We start from the raw sequence: 16603 nt of genomic DNA on the forward strand, positions 1-16603 counted from the left end.
GGACGATTCTCCAATTCACAGCGGTGCCTGAACACTGGCAGGGCCTGATTTATGTTTTCAACTCTGTTGCCCATGAAATGTAGTCACAGGCTCAACACCAAGTCTCATGTAGCTCCAATATCCTGAGGCAGCTGGAGGAGAGTTCTCACAGTCCACAAGTCGACTTCAGGTTTCTTCCCCATGGCACTAGTCACCAGTTCACCGACCCGGCGCTCGAGGAACTGCTTCTGTGTGAGCTTTTGGTCTTCCGCTGCGCTGCTTGAAGCACCTTCCGCCGGTTTGGCTGGTGTTTCGTCCTCAGTGGGCGTTTCGGTGGCATTCAAGCTGTGCAGCTTGGATAATAAGCGGTCTCGACGGATGAGCATCGAAGGCACTCTAATATTCAACTACATGGTGGTCGAGTTAGCAAGAATGTCATGATGTGACAACTACATGCAGAAACAAGGAGCTGCAAGTACAAACCTTGGCTAATAATGGCCCATACCCAATGCCAAGTTGGGTGCCAATAACATTGAGACGACCTTTAATCCACACCCTTTGGGCCTCGGTTACATGGTCTTGACTCTGCAAGCCGTTGAGAGCCCAAGCCAGAAACACAGCCGCCATCCGTCGTTGTAGAGCCATATCGCCATGCATATTATCGTTCTGTTTCGTTTTGGGAGACTTTTGTGACTTGGACGCATACCCTAACTGGTATGGGACCGAAGCAATAACGTCTGTAATGGTCTCGGTGCAAAGCCTTGCTGCCGTTGCGTATTCTTGCGTTGATCGGTAGTCCTTGGGTAGATGGAGCCATGCGGTAGCTCGCACGAGGACGGACGACAGGACAATCCTTGACCAACGGGCCATGGTCCACACAATGGCGATCCAAGAGTCTCCGTAAATATCGACACGTCCGGGAAATACAACGGCATTGGTGTAGTCGTCGTGTGGCACATAGACTTGCCAGTCGACCGTCTCCCATCCAAACTCTTCCGGCACGGCCTCGGTCCACCGAACATACTGCTGGTCAAGAGTGTGGCACTGCTGAATAATATCCTTGACGCGTTCAATGTCCTCTGGGGTTCTTGAGATGGTGACTAGCATCTTACTGACGTGGGCATTAAGCTCCGCCGTACGTATGCAAAACTGTTCGCATTGCGATGCGTAGTCGTCGTAGGTTGAGTCGGCGGTACACCAAGCAATGCCCGTCGCCAAGGGGGTACCTGTAGTGAGCGAATGGATAATCTATCAACAAGTTGGTCAGTCTGTGTGTGTATGAAAGGAATACACTTCCCCGAGGAGCGTCATGAGACTCACCATGAATGTCCGAACAGCAACAAACATGTCTGATCCAACCTTGGTTCGCAGCTGTTTATTCCCTCTCGCCTTGACAATCCGCACGGCAGCTTCTATATGGGAACACCAAGCTAACAAACTCGCGCTGGCGGCAGTGATGTTCTCAAATAGAGCCAGCAGCAGCACCGACGCCAGTGTCTCGTCCTGCACAGTCTTTGTCGGATCCCACAACGCCGTAGACGTAGCTGCCAATGCTCTCGTATAGTTTTCCAACGCTTTCGACTTCAGGCGGCGACCGTCGGCGGCTTGCTGGCTGAGCGACGCCATGGCACAGGCGTTGAAGACGAACTCGAACTGCGGAAACTGTGACCGGTTTGCCGCAATCAACGCAAGGTACTCGTTGAAGCCGCGGATAATCCGTTGGTGCGGCGTGACGATGAAGTTGAAATGGAAATAGCATGGAGCTATAGCTTCTGCAGGCATTTGAGGCTGCGGGACGATTCCCTGATCGAGCGTCATGCCATCGAGATGGCTGCATACGAACCGGAGGTCCGGCGTCGGTTGTGCTTCCTTCTTGACGCTGGTAATTAGGCTGACGGCGGGCTTCTCATTCTGTCGCTGATCGAGACGGTCGTGGTATCCTGGGCATTGTCGTCGTGATCGGGTGCATTGGTTGCAAGCTGGCCTCGTCTCGTCGCACTGAGATGGTTGTCAACGGTCAACGGGCAAGTTTCATTTCGGGCATCGCAGACCTTCATCCTGCGCTACTGCGTAGTGTCTGCCCTCGACTCGACGTACCTTTATTTTTCGGATTCGGCATGAGTGGCACGCTCCTGACCGTCTACCGTGGTAAGGCATAACAGAGAATAGATGTGACGACGAGAGAGGCACTCCCGGTGAGGGGAGAGGAAGGTGCGCGTGCCAGCGCGGATATATCGTATCGCAAGTTCTGCCGAGGAGGATGTGTGATGCAAGGTCAATGCTGCAATCAAACTGACAATCAAATCAATAAATCAATCGATCGGTCAATTAATCAGTCAATCAATCAATCAATCAATCAATCAATCGATCATGGCGTTCTCGTCCGTGCCACCACTTCCGTCAGCCAGCCTCGGCCATCGCAGGCATCTTGGACCAAGAACGGGTTTGCGGGACGAGAACAAATGCCGACAACGACGACGACGACAACAACATAGTCAACCAACATCCATCGTAAACGGACGTGGCGGCTCTGTCGTTTCAGTCCCCTTCTTTTCCTTGCTCGAAAATGGGTCGAGTCACGCCAGTAGCTCGGCGTCACGATTAGTACATGGGGCTCGATTTCAAGGAGTCTGGTGAGTCTGCTGCTCCGGATGTTACCTTCAAACTAGCAACCTGACCAAAGTGGGTTAGAAGCTCTGATTGCCTGTCTGTGATTGTGGTCTCGATGGCATTGCAACAGTGAACAACACCCTTGTCAATGTCAGAGTGGCTTTTACGGTATAATCCGCTGTCTTGCTGCGGAGCTTGAGCTCCAGAAGCCCATTCAGAATTTGGCCAAGTCTACAGGTAAAACGCAAATGCCAAGGCTTCAAAGGTGCTTTCGACGGGCTAGCAGAGCATGTCTTCTGGTGCTGGATTTGTTCTTCTGCTGACTCGAGCCCAGGAATTAGTGGGACGGTTGTTGTGGCTTACGCCAACTATTCCCAACATGTGCTGTGGAGTTTAGAAAAGGGAAGTCTGTGAAGGAGAATTGCACAATAGGTGATGTTCTGGGGGAACCGGCTAACTTGAAAGAACAGAAGCGTAAAGCCACTATGTGATTGTGGGATCATGGCGGAGTTTGAAAGGCTCAGAGGGATGATGCTGTGGCCATTTACACTTTTTGACCTGCCTTTTCAACAGGCAGTCATGATGAGGAGGACGGATGGCCCTCCGCCCCCAACAGCCTGTAACCTTGTCAACCTTGAGACTAACACTACGGTTGCTGATCCTTGACCATCCAATGCAACCGGACAACTGAGGGCCCAGGGTTACAGTGTTCCCGGGCCCTACTCCATGATCCGCACGCCATGATGCCGGTAGTTCACGCCTGTGTCACTGTCACCAGTTGAAATGGACGCCACGTGGGAGACAGTGTTATTCATTGATATTGCTTGTTGGGCACCGGAGCGATTCTCTGCCGCTTGTTGGCAAATACCGGCAGGCAAGTACTCCAACAACATATCTTGATCAGAAGAGGCGAGGCTCTGTACCATCTAGCTGGCCCTTTTGCACATGGCTGCACTTTTCGCTCTCGGCATGAGCTGTCTCGTCTTCTGCAGATGGGGAGGCTTTGGTGGCGAACAGTAGTCTTGCCCTCTCCGGCAGGCAGACGTTTGGCTATGTGATGATCAAACTAACCACCTTCCCAACTAGGAGCTTGTCTCACGAACCTGACATGCTTGACCAGGCAGTCTTGAAGCTTGACAAATATTCTGGTTTGGCTGTTGGACTGTCACCATAGCCGCAATTGCTGATAATGACGGCCATACTACCCGGTTGATGGAGGACACAATCAGCGCCACTGTGCTTGGACCAACGATGGGGAATGCCGGTGGATTCTCATACCGCTCGGACGGCTGGCTAATTTCTTACATTATCAGAAGAATCATAGTTATGCGGGAGCAACGATGGTGGTCATCATTGGGTATGCAATACGTGGACGTGCTGGTGGACGTCTTGCTACATGGCCACGAGACGAAGATGGCATCATTGTGCTCGACGAGTCACTGCTTCGATGATATGGATGCACACATTCGGACGAATGTCTTTCACATTAATGTCAGGACGCAGAAATTCATGACAACACTTGTGTCATCAAGGTCTAGCATATTCTTCTCTAGGCTCCTCATTGTCTATCACGATTCACGCCATTACAACTTGGAGTTCTCCAACCTGCGACCAACCTCATCAAAGTTAATCTTTCGACCAGAGTTCAAACTCTCCTGCAACGCGCACCCAATCTTGACGGCCTGCACAGCACCCGACAGCTTAAACGGCAGCTTCGTATCATCGAGACAGGCCGCAGTAAACTCGTTCGCCTCCGTCACAAACGCATATTCGAACCGCCCATAGTAATCAGACGGAATCTCTCGCCGCACCCCCGAAGCTTCCGACATTTCCACCAAACTCCCCATCGGATTAGCATTGACGCTCAGCTTGCCCTCCGTTCCAATGATCTCAGTCATGTCGTGCTGGCCAGCGGCCATCATGCGCGAAGAGTAAAAGTAGGCAACCTTGCCTCCCCAGAATTCAACCACGGCAATTCCGTTATCGACATCTTTGTGTTTCCGCAGCTCCGGCTGTACTGCGCATATACCGACGGCGGCGACGCTCTTGACCACCGAGTCTTGCCCCAAGAACCAGAGCGCGAGATCAATGTCGTGGATATTGCAGTCCACAAAGATGCCGCCGCTGAACTCGGCGTACGCGACGAAGAAGCCGGACGGGTCGAGTTTATCGCAGGTTTGGGAGCGGAAGACGGATGGTCTGCCGATGGATCCTGCGTCCATGCGGTTGAATGCGTCTCTGTACGATGCGTCGAAGCGTCGTGAGAAGCCGCACATTACTTTGAGATGGGGCTTTCGACTGGCTGCGTCGACGACAGATTGGGACTGTTGATTCATTCTTAGATTGCAAGACTGGACGTGGCGGACGTCCTACTGAGAACGAGATGATCAGGCAAGTCTACTTACAACTTCAACACTCGTGCTGAGAGGCTTCTCACATAGGACATGCAAGTCCGCCTCGATTGCCTTGACAGCTTCTTCGGCATGTGCCGTTGTTACAGTTGCAATTACAACCGCCTCCAGACCGGTGTGCCGTAGCATTTCGTCGTAGTTTGTGTAGATTTTGACGCCGGATGGCTCGAGGTGTATTTTGGCCCACGCAACCTCGTTTGGGTCTGGGGTGAAGGCAGCCGCAAGTTGTGCCCTGGGCGTCCTGTTGAGGAAGTTGAGGGCATGCCTGGCTCCCATGCGGCCTAGACCAGCGCAAGCAACTTGGAGTTTTCGAGGAGCCATTGTGAGATTGTAATGGTGCTTATGACTGGGACGTCCAAGTCCGGGCTAAGATGACGAGGTTGTCGTGACCTCCAAATGGGCTCAAAGAAATCTGTTTAACAATGTCGTAGATATATGAGATCAAGATACGGAAAGATTTCTTTCCATCATCTCTCCCAGGAATCTGGCGAGCCCGACTTTATCTTTGGGCGAAGGTCGAGCATCGGAGAATTCCAATGGCCTCGGTACATGACGAAGAATGCCAGCTGTACTGCGCTATTCATTACATGCAGGATCAGTCCTTGTTTGTCGAACTAGACAATTCCAAGTCAAAATAGTCTGCAGCTAGATGTAAAACAACAGTGCGTTGTGTACAGGATTTCCTCTTTCAAGCTGCGACTCTGTGATGAGTGCGGGGAACCCAAAGGGGTAATTTTCTCCGGGTTGCCGTCATCCCAATATGGCAATTTTCTCGTTTTAACCCAATCCTGTACGGGAATTTATGGTCTTGGTCTTATTTGTCAAATGTAGCCTTGGATGCGATTTTGCAATGCGATCTGCTGAAGAGAACTTGCCCAGATCAAATGCCGGGTCCTGGGTGGTGGCATGCCGGCCTACGACCGAGGGAAATGCTTAGTCTATCATATGCAGGGGTTCACTCTGTAATGCATAGAACTCTCTGGGTGAGAGTCTACGTCATATTTGTACAATATCGCATTTCCATAATCTTGAGAAGCCTCGAACGAAACGACGTTTCGGCAACAGGGCATCCATTATTGGTGAAATGGCCTGTCATGAAGGGCTCGATATTCCTACCACATTGTGTCATATGGGCTGAGTACAGGGAATTCAAATCACTGCGAGTTGTGTTGCTAGAAGCACTCAAGTTGGCATCTTCCATCAATCATGAAATAGTTTGTTAAGAGGATCGCTATGTATCTCAATCATCTGCAGCCTCCAACGTACTCAACTTCACACAGAACCAGCCTTTGACAACCCCCCATACTCGCCATCACTGTCAGCACGCTTCGCCTGCTTCATCCGCCTCTGAATCTCTCTAGCCCTTTGGACACCAAATCCGTCTTCAAAAACCTCCCTGATATCTTCCAAGGTCATGCCCTTCACCTCAGGGAAGCAAAAGTAGATGCACACCCAGCCAAGCAGGCATATTCCAGCGTAGAAACCGAAAGCGCCAGAAGGAGTCGTATTCTCCATCTGCGTCAAGAAGGTCGACGCCACGATGATATTGGACCCCCAGCACGTCATGGTCAGCATCATTGTGCCCATTGACCGAACCTCCATGGGGTAGAACTCGCTCCCCAGCCAGGCCGTATTGCCAATGCCGGAAGAGTAAAAGCCGACATAGAAGACCATGCTCACCAGGACAACAATGGCCGGCCAGCCTACGGATGGGCTGCCAGCTAGCGAAAGATCGTGATTGATCGGAATCCACTTGAAGCAGACTGCAGCAATGACGAGTGCCAGGCCCATAAACTGAACGGTACAGAGCAGGACTCTCCTCCTGCCTACCCGATCAACCAGCAAAAGATTGACAAAGGTGAAAATGAAGTTTGTACCGGCAATGACGGTTCCAACGGCAACCGGGTTGGAGAACCCGACAAGCGAGAAGATGAGAGGAGAGTAGTACATGAGGGAGTTGAAACCTCCGAGCTGTGAGATTGCCATGAGGCCACAGGCTGAGACCATGGCGCGAAAGTTGGCGGGGACGACGTAGAGCTGCTTCAGAACCCAGAATATGCTCTTTCCGCTGTTGATGTTCTTTGCCTCTTCGACGGACAGGGTGATGTGCCTGACTTTGTTGTCTACTTGCTCATCTGTGCCGTTGGGGAAGATCAGTCGGATAACCTTGGCCGCCTCTTCGGGCTTGCCGTGGAAGATGAGCTGTCTCGGTGACTCGGGACAAAAGGGAAGCAGGGCAGTGAGTACGATGGCCGGGACTGCGCCGCCTCCAACCATGTATCTCCAGCCTCCGGTAACGTGTGCGAACGCCGCTCCAATGCCGTAACTGATGAGTTGTCCGCCGGTGATGGACATGTTGTCAAGGCCAATCATTCGGCCTCGGTACTTGGCAGGTGAGACCTCTGCGATGTACCTGGAAACTCTGTCAGCAATGATGGAAGCTGTGTGGTAGATACAATACAGCATCTTCTGAGTAGGTAATGCTCACATTGGCACAATCATGGCGGCCGATCCCACGCCGAATCCCACAACTAGACGCCCTACAGTCATTTGCACCAAGGAAAAGGCGCATGCTTGCAGGACAGCTCCAACTATGAAGAGAACACATCCTACGTATATGGCGACTTTTCGTCCATACCGATCGGCAGTAGTGCCTGCGAAGATGGCACCGAGGAATGCTCCACCAGAGGTAATAGAGGTAATCAACTCTCGCTGAGAAGAGTTCAAGATGATGCCGAGGTCATCGTTGATGTAGACCAACACGGCTGAAATGATGCCCGTGTCGTATCCGAACAACATTCCTCCGATGGCAGCAGTAATAGACACTAGCCAGGAGTATTTGCCTGTCTTGGTGTGCTCAATGCTATCGAGGTAGTCGTTCTCCATCACCGCAGAGGATACATGCTCCACCTGGGGGACCTCATTGTGCTTTTCTTCTGACATGTTTCCAGGATTCTCCCTCAAATGTTGGAGGAACTAATGAATATGTAGAGGACGTTGATGATGAGGGTCAGCTAGAATATCTCACGAGGGGTGAAGAATGGATCGAGTCTAGAACAAGACATTGAGGCAAGCCGAACCCGGGCATTATATGTACATACAGACGACAAGATACCGCAGCTCGATCGAATAGTCGCAGAACACGGCAGGTTGTCCAGATTCTGTGTGGCGCACTTATTGGGAGGTCTGGCTATCGCCAGCTCCGGGAACAAGACCGCGCGCGGATAATAGATTTCTCGGATAGTCTCACCGGGCTTGATCAAGCTTCGAATGATGATCGACTCCGAGTTTCAGCCTGTACGAGTCATTTACCAAGTAATCCGACTGGCTCTATTGGTCTCGCGCCATTTACCCCAGGATTTTACCCCGGACTTTATCACCCCAGATATCAATCGCAATTGAAGCCATGTTGCCCCGCTTGCACTAGTCGATGTGAATGGCGAAACCGGCAATTGACGTCTGGTCTGGTGGGAGAATTATCGACGTGGACTGGCTGTTGTCTAATGCAAGCCACAGCTTGCTACTCTAAAAGGAGCAATATCCCCCATCTGGCACCACGGACTGTCCTGCCCGCGTCGAACATGGCCTAGAACCGAGTCTGTTTCCTCTTTGAAGTTTGCCGCTTTGATCAGGCGGTTGAGGTTCAGTTTCGCTTTCGCCTCGTTACCTTTGCTGGCCAACATCGTCAAAGAAGCATTATAATTGATTGCTGACTCCGATTGTCAAGATCGGAACGTCTTACCGAAACTGTTCAAACGAACATGGGAATCAAGTCTTGCGAGGTAACTTTCCCCGATGTTCCAAAATCAGCAAGTAAATCTAGCAAAGTTGGCTAATGTTGATTGTTGAATACCCACCAGTATTGTAAAACAAGGCAGGTCTCTCCGCATACGCACATCTGAATCTCATGCCTATGCTGATATCATCTCAATCGGAATAGACACTTAAAGTGTGGGTACAATCTGATCTCACCTTGTCGAAGAGGAGATACCCTGGTGCCAAACTGTCGTCTTGCTGATTCTCCTATAGGTGACAACAAGAGTCCGTCATGCACCAATTGTCGAACAAACGAAGCCAGATGTGTCCGAAGCTCCGGTGTCAGATTCAAGCATTCGTCTAACCCGAGGTGCGTCATCTAGGCCATGATGGTTGATTTAACCCGCTAAGCCAGTTCTTAGTGTTTCCTTGCGCAAGACCCGACTGAGTGACAAGAATGGTCACTCCTTTTCTAGAGACCAGCCGTGGGTGAAAATAAAGAAGGGATTACTCTTCATCGACGAGACTAGTGAGGCTGCGGCTGTTCACGATTTGTACCATGGTGATGATAGCGACCCTGACCTTGAGACAACTTCGTCGACACGCGTGGGAGACGGCGTCATCGCGCCATTGGCAAATCTTGCAGAAGATTCAAGCATATCCCCATCTCCGCCACGACCACATTCGACAAACGAGGTGGCATTGGGGAGTCACAATGACATTAACAGCCGCGAGAAGAGTCTAACAGTAAACTTGGATTCTCATATCGATCCTTATCCTCTAGGAACCCTCACACACCCATGCCTCAGCCCAGATTCTTTGATTCCATATCAGGGAAACCCGCCAGAGCAACTCCTCCCATCTGCATCTGCTTCAAAGATAGTCCATAACAGAACACTATCGGGCTCGACATTCTCGTATCATGGCACCCCCCAAGATAGCACTCAACGGCCGCAAAGCAGCGATGACGGGCACCACAGAGGAGGAGACGTCTACTTGAGACGCCCTCAGTGGCCAATAACGAACCCTCAAGATGCAATGCTCTTCCGTCATTTCATCCAAAAGCTTGCACCTCTTTTTGACATGTGCGACGACGAGCGGCATTTTGCGAGAGTAGTTCCCCGTCGAGCAGTCTTTTGTCCTCCCTTGATGAACGCCATGCTTGCCGCCTCAGCCAAACACCTCAGTCGAGTAAGCAATTTCGACGGCCTCGCAGTCGACGAGCACCACCAAAACTGCATCAACACGCTAATACCTATCCTATCAACCTCAGCGGCCATCATGGACGAGAATCTACTACCAGCGATTGTCATTCTTCGCTTCATTGAAGAGCTGGATTCGCCACTCAGCTCCCCGGCTCCCGAATCACACCTTCTGGGTACACGAGTCTTTGTCTCTGCCCAGGAAGACATGTGCGGATACACGAGCCTGTGGCGGGCGGCGTACTGGCTGGCACTTCGGCAGGAGATTCACATGGCTTTTGTGCAGACCCGACCCATACATGATAGTTTTGCGCTGGAGAAGGCAGAACAAGTGATTCGAAGAGACGACGAGTGTGACAGTGGGTGCAGTTATGCGAATTTGATAATCCTTCACTGTGCGGCTTGTATTCGATACTTTTATGGCTCTGAGCCGGCGAATGCTGCGAGGTGGCGTGAATTGAAGGAGACTCTTGACACACTTTGGGAGGATAGGCCGTGGATGTTTTATCCTATGTATTCTGACGACGGCGACTCGAAGGCTGTGTTTCCTGTTCGGCAGTATGTAAATGACGCGGTCGTCACTGGCGTGCAACATTACCTGCTGGTTCAGATATTGATGGCGGCGCATGATCCTACTACACCCAAGCTTGGCCCAGACCAGGCACGGGCAACGCGAGAGATAGATCGCACGATTAAACATAATGTGCGGTTATTATGTGGGATTGCAGAGGTGAGATAACCGTTTGAAGGCGAGCCGAACGTGATCCGTCTGACTTTGTGGTTTGTAGTCAAACGCATCGACACCACCTGCATTTGTGTAAGTCTACATCTGAATACAAAGACGAGGTACAAGTCGTCAGAATGAATGACTGACAAACTGAACCAGGAATGCGTGTATTTCCATTGCCATGGCGGGAGATCGATTCACCGAGCGGAGCGAACAAGAAGCGTTTTATCGAATTCTCGTCAAGACAGACACGGAGTTGGGATGGCCAACTCGCTCAGCGTGAGTAAAGGTTCGAAAATATTCACACACATCCTCAGCTGATGTGTAGAAATAGCCAATTACGAATGGAGGAAGCTTGGGGCTGGACTGCACCCTCGCTTCGACTTGGAATGTCCATTGATGAGTTACTGACGAATACTAATGCGTCTGAAGTGGTCCATTGAGCTGTAATATTTTGGATTCTGATGAAAGAATTATACGGAAGGGGAGTGTAGGGACAGGCGTGAAACGGTATTGTGACAAATGATTAACAAGGGATGAAGAACTACTTGTTGCATGCCTGATAGGAAGCGACTAAATTAAGTGTACTGGAGCAAAGCATAGGCTTAGAAATCGGCCATTATTGATGCTCTATCACAAGATAGCTATGGAAGCTAAGGGAATTGACGGAAATGACTGATTGAATTGAGTACTACCTACTTAACTGACTGACTGACTGACTGAGCAAAGAAGGGAAAAATGACCCTCTTTATAGACCAATTTTGATGGATTTTAGCTGACGTTGAAAGGGAAATCTGAAAACGAAAGGTTAAAAAAAGCAACGAATATTAAACCTTCTTTCGTTGGGAAAGGAAGGACTATTGAAAAGAAGGTTGGAGAAAGAAAGGAATTCTGGATCTTTTCTCGTTGACATGCTCCTTATCGAATGCGTGCTCCCTTTGAATCTGCCACAACGAAACAAGGCGGACCACCGATACCAACAGCTTTAAATGGTGAGTTGCATCACCGTGAGACTTGATGATCTGGCCAACATCCAATACCTCCTTAGAAACGACCGTCCCCAGACCGTAACGCTTCATCGCCACGGCTTCCCAGGCCTGCAACGTAGCGGGTCGTAGATCAAAATTCCCATGTTCCTCTGCAGGTGATGACGGCAGGCCGCCCTCTGGCTGACTGATATCTGAAAACCATGGCTAGCCCCTGTTTTCCGTTCCAAATCTCTATTGTCTCAAGCTTTGGCATTTTCATGACGGCCGCGGCTGCGGTCCGGAGCATCTCGTCTATCTCGTTTAGGTCCCCATCTGGTGCGAGCACCCTCAATGTCAGGGCCAGCGAGGTCCACCTGGGCCATCTCCACGAAGGCTCAGGAGCAAAGAAGAAATGGCTTGCATCAACAATGAAGGACGCCGAGAGGTGCTCAAGCTTCAGACTGGCTTCAGCGACAGCGCGGCCGAGAGCAAAGGTCTGGATTCGAGCAGGACTGCAGTCCAAGCATCCAGGCGGGTAGTGTCTGTGGAAATTCTCGAAGAGCACGAGTCTCCGCAACTGTCTGGAGGCAAGCGATTCAAGAAGCGACCGATAATCTACAATAAAGATGACGTGGGGGGTTAGCTAGCTGCCACACATCCACAGAGGACATCGAGGGACGGAGCGGCTCTCACCTATGTCTATCCACCTCTCCAGACCATCAATCCACTCCCACTCCCTCCAAGGCTCGTAGTGAAATTCCTCGAGCCTGGGGAGACGAGCAAGCATCCGCTCTAGTGCCGTTAGGCCCCATCGCCGGCGGTTCTGTTGACGGAGAATAACGCTTATTATTGCCGGGACAAGGGGCAGTTGCTGCCACCACTGGTTTTCCTGTTGGGCATTATCGAACAGACTTTCGTCCATGATTTGGTCGAAAACTTTGGCAATGGCCGGCAACCTTGGGACGGAATCTCGCCTGCCATCAATCCAACCGTGACTCCGGTCGGTAATTTTGGCTGGCACCGCCTGTTTTCTGTATGTGTCCCAGCCACGCCCGCCTGGAGGAATATCAGGCCCGAAAGTCAGATATTTGAACCAGTGCTCTGAGTCGCTCGGGGAGTGGAAGTTGATATCAAGCGTTAACGTTCCGTTTGGCTCCCATATGCTCAGACTTGAGAATAGACACTGGAGTGCTGCGGTAACCTGGAGAGCTTCCGCCCTGGTGAGTCTTTCCACAAAATCAGTGCGGGCACACCCTGTGCAATCATAGCCTGGGAGTTCCAAGCAAAACCAGATGTAGTGAATGTGACTTCGATGACGATATCCAATGGTGCTAAAATCAGCAAACCGTGATGGCGTTAGCTTAATTCGGTTGAAGTTATGCGGCTCAATTATGGAACGCCAGTCCCGGGATACTGCTGCAGGGCAAGCCAAGCTACAATCATCCTATAGCAAAAATCCCAGAATCAAATTGCGGATTTCGGCTGGCAAGTAGTGCCAAGATGTATTACTGACTGTTTTTGACGGCATTGGCGTTGTATTTTTGAGAAAAGGTCAATAAGTAGAGCAAGTAGTGGGGGAAAATGGAAGACTGCTCCAAGACTTGGGCTTCCAGTCTCTTTATTACACCCTTGGTAGCTAATAAGGTTGCCGGCATCAGAGGGTAGCGTGAAGCTAAGGGCGATATAGTATTATTTACAGTGGGGGGTGATAAGTATTTGAACAAGAAAAGGTATCGCATATCGCGTTGTGTGCTGAGGCATATTGAACTGTGTTAGTGTATACTCGGATATTTTCAACTACCTTTGACCACAGACTGTACTTGCGTGTTAAACTTTTACGACCTCTAAGAAAATGAGGCATGCGACTGCCAGTGTAAAGCTAAGATGAACTATCGTCAAGCCCGCTATTCAGCATCGGCGCAAGGTAGTGACGGAGTAAAGTTATCAACCTCCTTTCACTTCGTGCAATGCCTGAATACGTCATGGGTCCACGACGTAAGTTATCCAAAGCTAGGGAAAAATGACCGCAAACGTTGTAGTTGATTTCAAAAGCTGTGAGCAACCTAGCAATTTTTGTCAAATGCCTTGTAGCCTATTATAACGTGAAAGCCCTCATCGTCTACGACAGAACATGCATACTGGCAAGGAGCAGCAAGAAAGACGGTGCTGCAGAGTTATTTGACCAAAAAGTCCTATTGTACGGAGTAGCTTGCTTGTAATTGTTTCGTAAAGCGATGGCCGCCACAGATTAGCAGGTAAGGAGAGCAAATTTGCGACATGTAATGAGATTGAAATCCACCAGCACCAAAAGGTGATGCCCGGTTGAGCGAGCGTTTCGGCGAAGGTGATTAGCGACAGCGACCGATTCATGACATGATGATTTGTTACTGTATTCGAGCATAGAATGTCTCTCTACATTGCCCAGGCCATTCTATGTAGGTCAATATCTACCAGACCAGCTCCTTACTCTATGCACATTCGTCTACAACCGTCTACAATTCAAGTCAGTCTTCCTGGTGGCGCATAATCTCATCGCCTATAAGCGAGATCCGCAGCAAACATTCTTCTCCTGACTCTCATTCTCGTCATACAACACACTCTTATTCTTCTCCTGAGTCGAAACAGCCACGTCAAGCCCAGGATTCCCAGTAAAGAAGTTAATCGGCTTGAGGCCAACCGTCATCTTCTCACTCGGCATAACCGGCCAGTCCTCAATTCGGGGATTATGCGTCGAACCAAATGTATGCCAGACGACAATGTCGGCGTTTCTCACTGAGTGCGCCGCCCCCGTCGCGTTTCGCCTCTGAATCGCAGAGGCAATCCCATCCCCTCCACTGGACTGCATGGTATATCTGCCCGCAGGGAAATGATCATCGTCTTCATAGCGCGTGACCCAGACGGCGTGCTGACCAAACTCAGATCGCTTCGCATGGTACGAATCAGGGTGAGAGAGCAACATCTGGCTAGGCTGGGGTAGGAGTTTGAAGCCAACCGGCGTGCCCGTGATTGGGTTCGTCTTGTTTTCATTCAGGAACTTGAACACACGTGCCTTGTTGATGTCCAGGTCAAATCCGCCCTCTTGCTCGACGAATCGGTTCTCGGTGTAGTATCCCACTCCGAAGGGATTGTGGACGGTTGGGTCGTGGAAGGGCATGGGCTTTGACTCCTCGATTGAGAGCGTGTTCTTGTAGCCGTCGACAGCAGGGTCGATGCGAAGACTAAAGAGGTGTTGATGGTACGGGGCGAGGACACCAGGCGCCACTACTGTGCCGTACGGTGCCTTGTCTTTCTGGTTGAGATGGTGAGGAACTGTGGACAAGATACCGGTGGCACGGACTTCGTAGAATATAGAGGCATCTTGGCAAAAGTGAAAGGCAAAAATGTACTCGTAATTGCTGACGGTGACGACTGTTTGGAGTACGAGGATCCGAGAACGTGTGACGACGGCATTGCCGGTCCGGAAATTTGTGTGCTTCCAGAGAATACCGTCATCTTGTTCGTGACAGCAGACAACGTTTGGCATCTTCATGGGCTCTCCGTCCCTGGTGTTGTGCCAGGCGTCAAAGTACTTGATTGTGCCTGTGGGTGGCGTGTTAGCAATGCAAGAGTGTTTACACAACACATGTTGACAACTTACCGAGACAATCGCAACCAAGTTTGAGATTGTTGGCATTGATTCCAGCACCGTCGTTGCCGAGATCAAACGCCGCTTTGCGAGGATATGGTGCACGAGGATCGCCATACGGCACAAACATCTCGGCCAGGGACAAGCGGTAGAACAGGCTACGTCCATCGTACCGAATGTCGTGAAGCGTCAAGCCCTCGCGATAGTTGAATCCTACCCGAAAACTCCACTTCTCCCAGTTCATGTGGTTGCCTTGGACTTTGAATGAAGGCCCCTCGGGCTGCACAACCTGATATGGCTTGGTTGTATCTCGAGGACTAGGCTTCAGGTCTGGATGATACTCGCTGGCACTTGTGGCATGGATCTTTTCACGATCATACGGACGATCATCATTGTTGATGCGTTCGTCTGGCGCTCCGGGCAGTCTATAGACCCTTGTGACACGGAGATCCTCTGATATTTCGGCACAAATGTCGAGCGGGTAAGCGTAATAGTTTGCGTCCAAGTGGTCAATATGACGGCAATAGAACCAACACTGTTCACCACGTCAGCCATCAGTCGCTCGAGTTATAATCCAGGATACGCACCATTGTGACACGCTCACTCATGTCATTCATGCCGTCTGTAGCATAAGCCCAAGGCTCAACTATTGCCGTCGAGCCTTCTGGCAGCTTGAGTTTGCGAATCTCCTCTTGGACATTCTTGTCGGCCAAGCACGCCTTTTCGACCGCTTTCATATAATCGGCGTCAATGTAGGAGTGCTTGCCCTCGAGTTTCTTTTGCCCCATGACTTTTTCATCATCTAGGTTGACGAGGACTTCATAGAGGCCAGGTTTGCTGCCTTGCTGTTTGGCGATGACTTCTACGCGAGCGCAACGCACCGGAGTTCGTCCTATGGGTTGCTTGCGATGCTCGCGATCAAGATAGTCAATCATTTCATACTTGGGAGGTTCTTTCAGCGTCACGACTCTGAAATTGACGTCTTGCCCGGAGAATATGGGTCGCACAACATTTGCAGCCTAGAGGTAATAGGTCAACTTGATGGTTGTCAATTGCGAAGATGGCTCGGAATATCAACCTACGCGTGTAATTTCCTCCGGCCGCAGAGGGTCGAAGGGGTGAATGGTGGGAGCCATGAGCTTCAATGTTGTCAAATGGCAAAGTGTGGTGAACGGACAATCAATGCTGGCGGTACAAAGCAGCCGAGTTGACAGAGTTGCTGGTTTCCAAAGAGCAAATCCCGAATTTAAATGTCAAGGAAGCAAAGAGGAAGATAACTGCGGAAGATAATAGCGGTGTAGAGAACCAACGTCATGCGGATTACT

At 50.6% G+C, this 16603-nt stretch overlaps 7 protein-coding genes across 7 annotated transcripts; 2 read left to right on the forward strand and 5 right to left on the reverse strand.

The window, feature by feature from the left end:
* Positions 1–104: 104 nt before the first annotated feature.
* Positions 105–2136, reverse strand: VFPPC_06103 (negative acting factor; the record flags this gene model as incomplete). The annotated part of the gene is made up of 4 exons (XM_022428493.1): positions 105–386; positions 463–1227; positions 1300–1977; positions 2077–2136. 4 exons carry the CDS (start codon positions 2134–2136, stop codon positions 105–107), a joined length of 1785 nt encoding a protein of 594 aa, XP_022284302.1.
* A 211-nt stretch (positions 2137–2347) lies between these two features.
* On the reverse strand, positions 2348–3482 carry VFPPC_16278 (hypothetical protein; the record flags this gene model as incomplete). The annotated part of the gene is made up of 4 exons (XM_018294031.1): positions 2348–2637; positions 2684–2947; positions 3096–3308; positions 3350–3482. The coding sequence occupies 4 exons, from the start codon at positions 3480–3482 to the stop codon at positions 2348–2350; spliced, it is 900 nt and encodes a 299-aa protein (XP_018142229.1).
* A 52-nt stretch (positions 3483–3534) lies between these two features.
* Positions 3535–4040, forward strand: VFPPC_16279 (hypothetical protein; the record flags this gene model as incomplete). Its single annotated transcript, XM_018294032.1, has 2 exons — positions 3535–3598; positions 3808–4040. The coding sequence occupies 2 exons, from the start codon at positions 3535–3537 to the stop codon at positions 4038–4040; spliced, it is 297 nt and encodes a 98-aa protein (XP_018142230.1).
* Positions 4041–4172: 132 nt separating this feature from the next.
* VFPPC_06104 (NAD binding Rossmann fold oxidoreductase) lies at positions 4173–5321 on the reverse strand (the record flags this gene model as incomplete). The annotated part of the gene is made up of 2 exons (XM_018285198.1): positions 4173–4913; positions 4995–5321. 2 exons carry the CDS (start codon positions 5319–5321, stop codon positions 4173–4175), a joined length of 1068 nt encoding a protein of 355 aa, XP_018142231.1.
* A 951-nt stretch (positions 5322–6272) lies between these two features.
* Positions 6273–7943, reverse strand: VFPPC_06105 (myo-inositol transporter; the record flags this gene model as incomplete). The annotated part of the gene is made up of 2 exons (XM_018285199.1): positions 6273–7413; positions 7489–7943. The coding sequence occupies 2 exons, from the start codon at positions 7941–7943 to the stop codon at positions 6273–6275; spliced, it is 1596 nt and encodes a 531-aa protein (XP_018142232.1).
* An 818-nt stretch (positions 7944–8761) lies between these two features.
* Positions 8762–11128, forward strand: VFPPC_13967 (arca-like protein; the record flags this gene model as incomplete). Its single annotated transcript, XM_018291739.1, has 6 exons — positions 8762–8813; positions 9030–9126; positions 9179–10688; positions 10747–10775; positions 10845–10964; positions 11020–11128. The coding sequence occupies 6 exons, from the start codon at positions 8762–8764 to the stop codon at positions 11126–11128; spliced, it is 1917 nt and encodes a 638-aa protein (XP_018142233.1).
* A 676-nt stretch (positions 11129–11804) lies between these two features.
* Positions 11805–16414, reverse strand: VFPPC_16280 (amine oxidase; the record flags this gene model as incomplete). Its single annotated transcript, XM_018294033.1, has 6 exons — positions 11805–12268; positions 12347–12984; positions 14245–15232; positions 15291–15813; positions 15866–16297; positions 16361–16414. 6 exons carry the CDS (start codon positions 16412–16414, stop codon positions 11805–11807), a joined length of 3099 nt encoding a protein of 1032 aa, XP_018142234.1.
* Between the last annotated feature and the right edge of the window lie 189 nt (positions 16415–16603).

Source organism: Pochonia chlamydosporia, chromosome 5, assembly GCF_001653235.2.
Source record: "Pochonia chlamydosporia 170 chromosome 5, whole genome shotgun sequence".
NCBI lineage: Eukaryota > Fungi > Ascomycota > Sordariomycetes > Hypocreales > Clavicipitaceae > Pochonia > Pochonia chlamydosporia.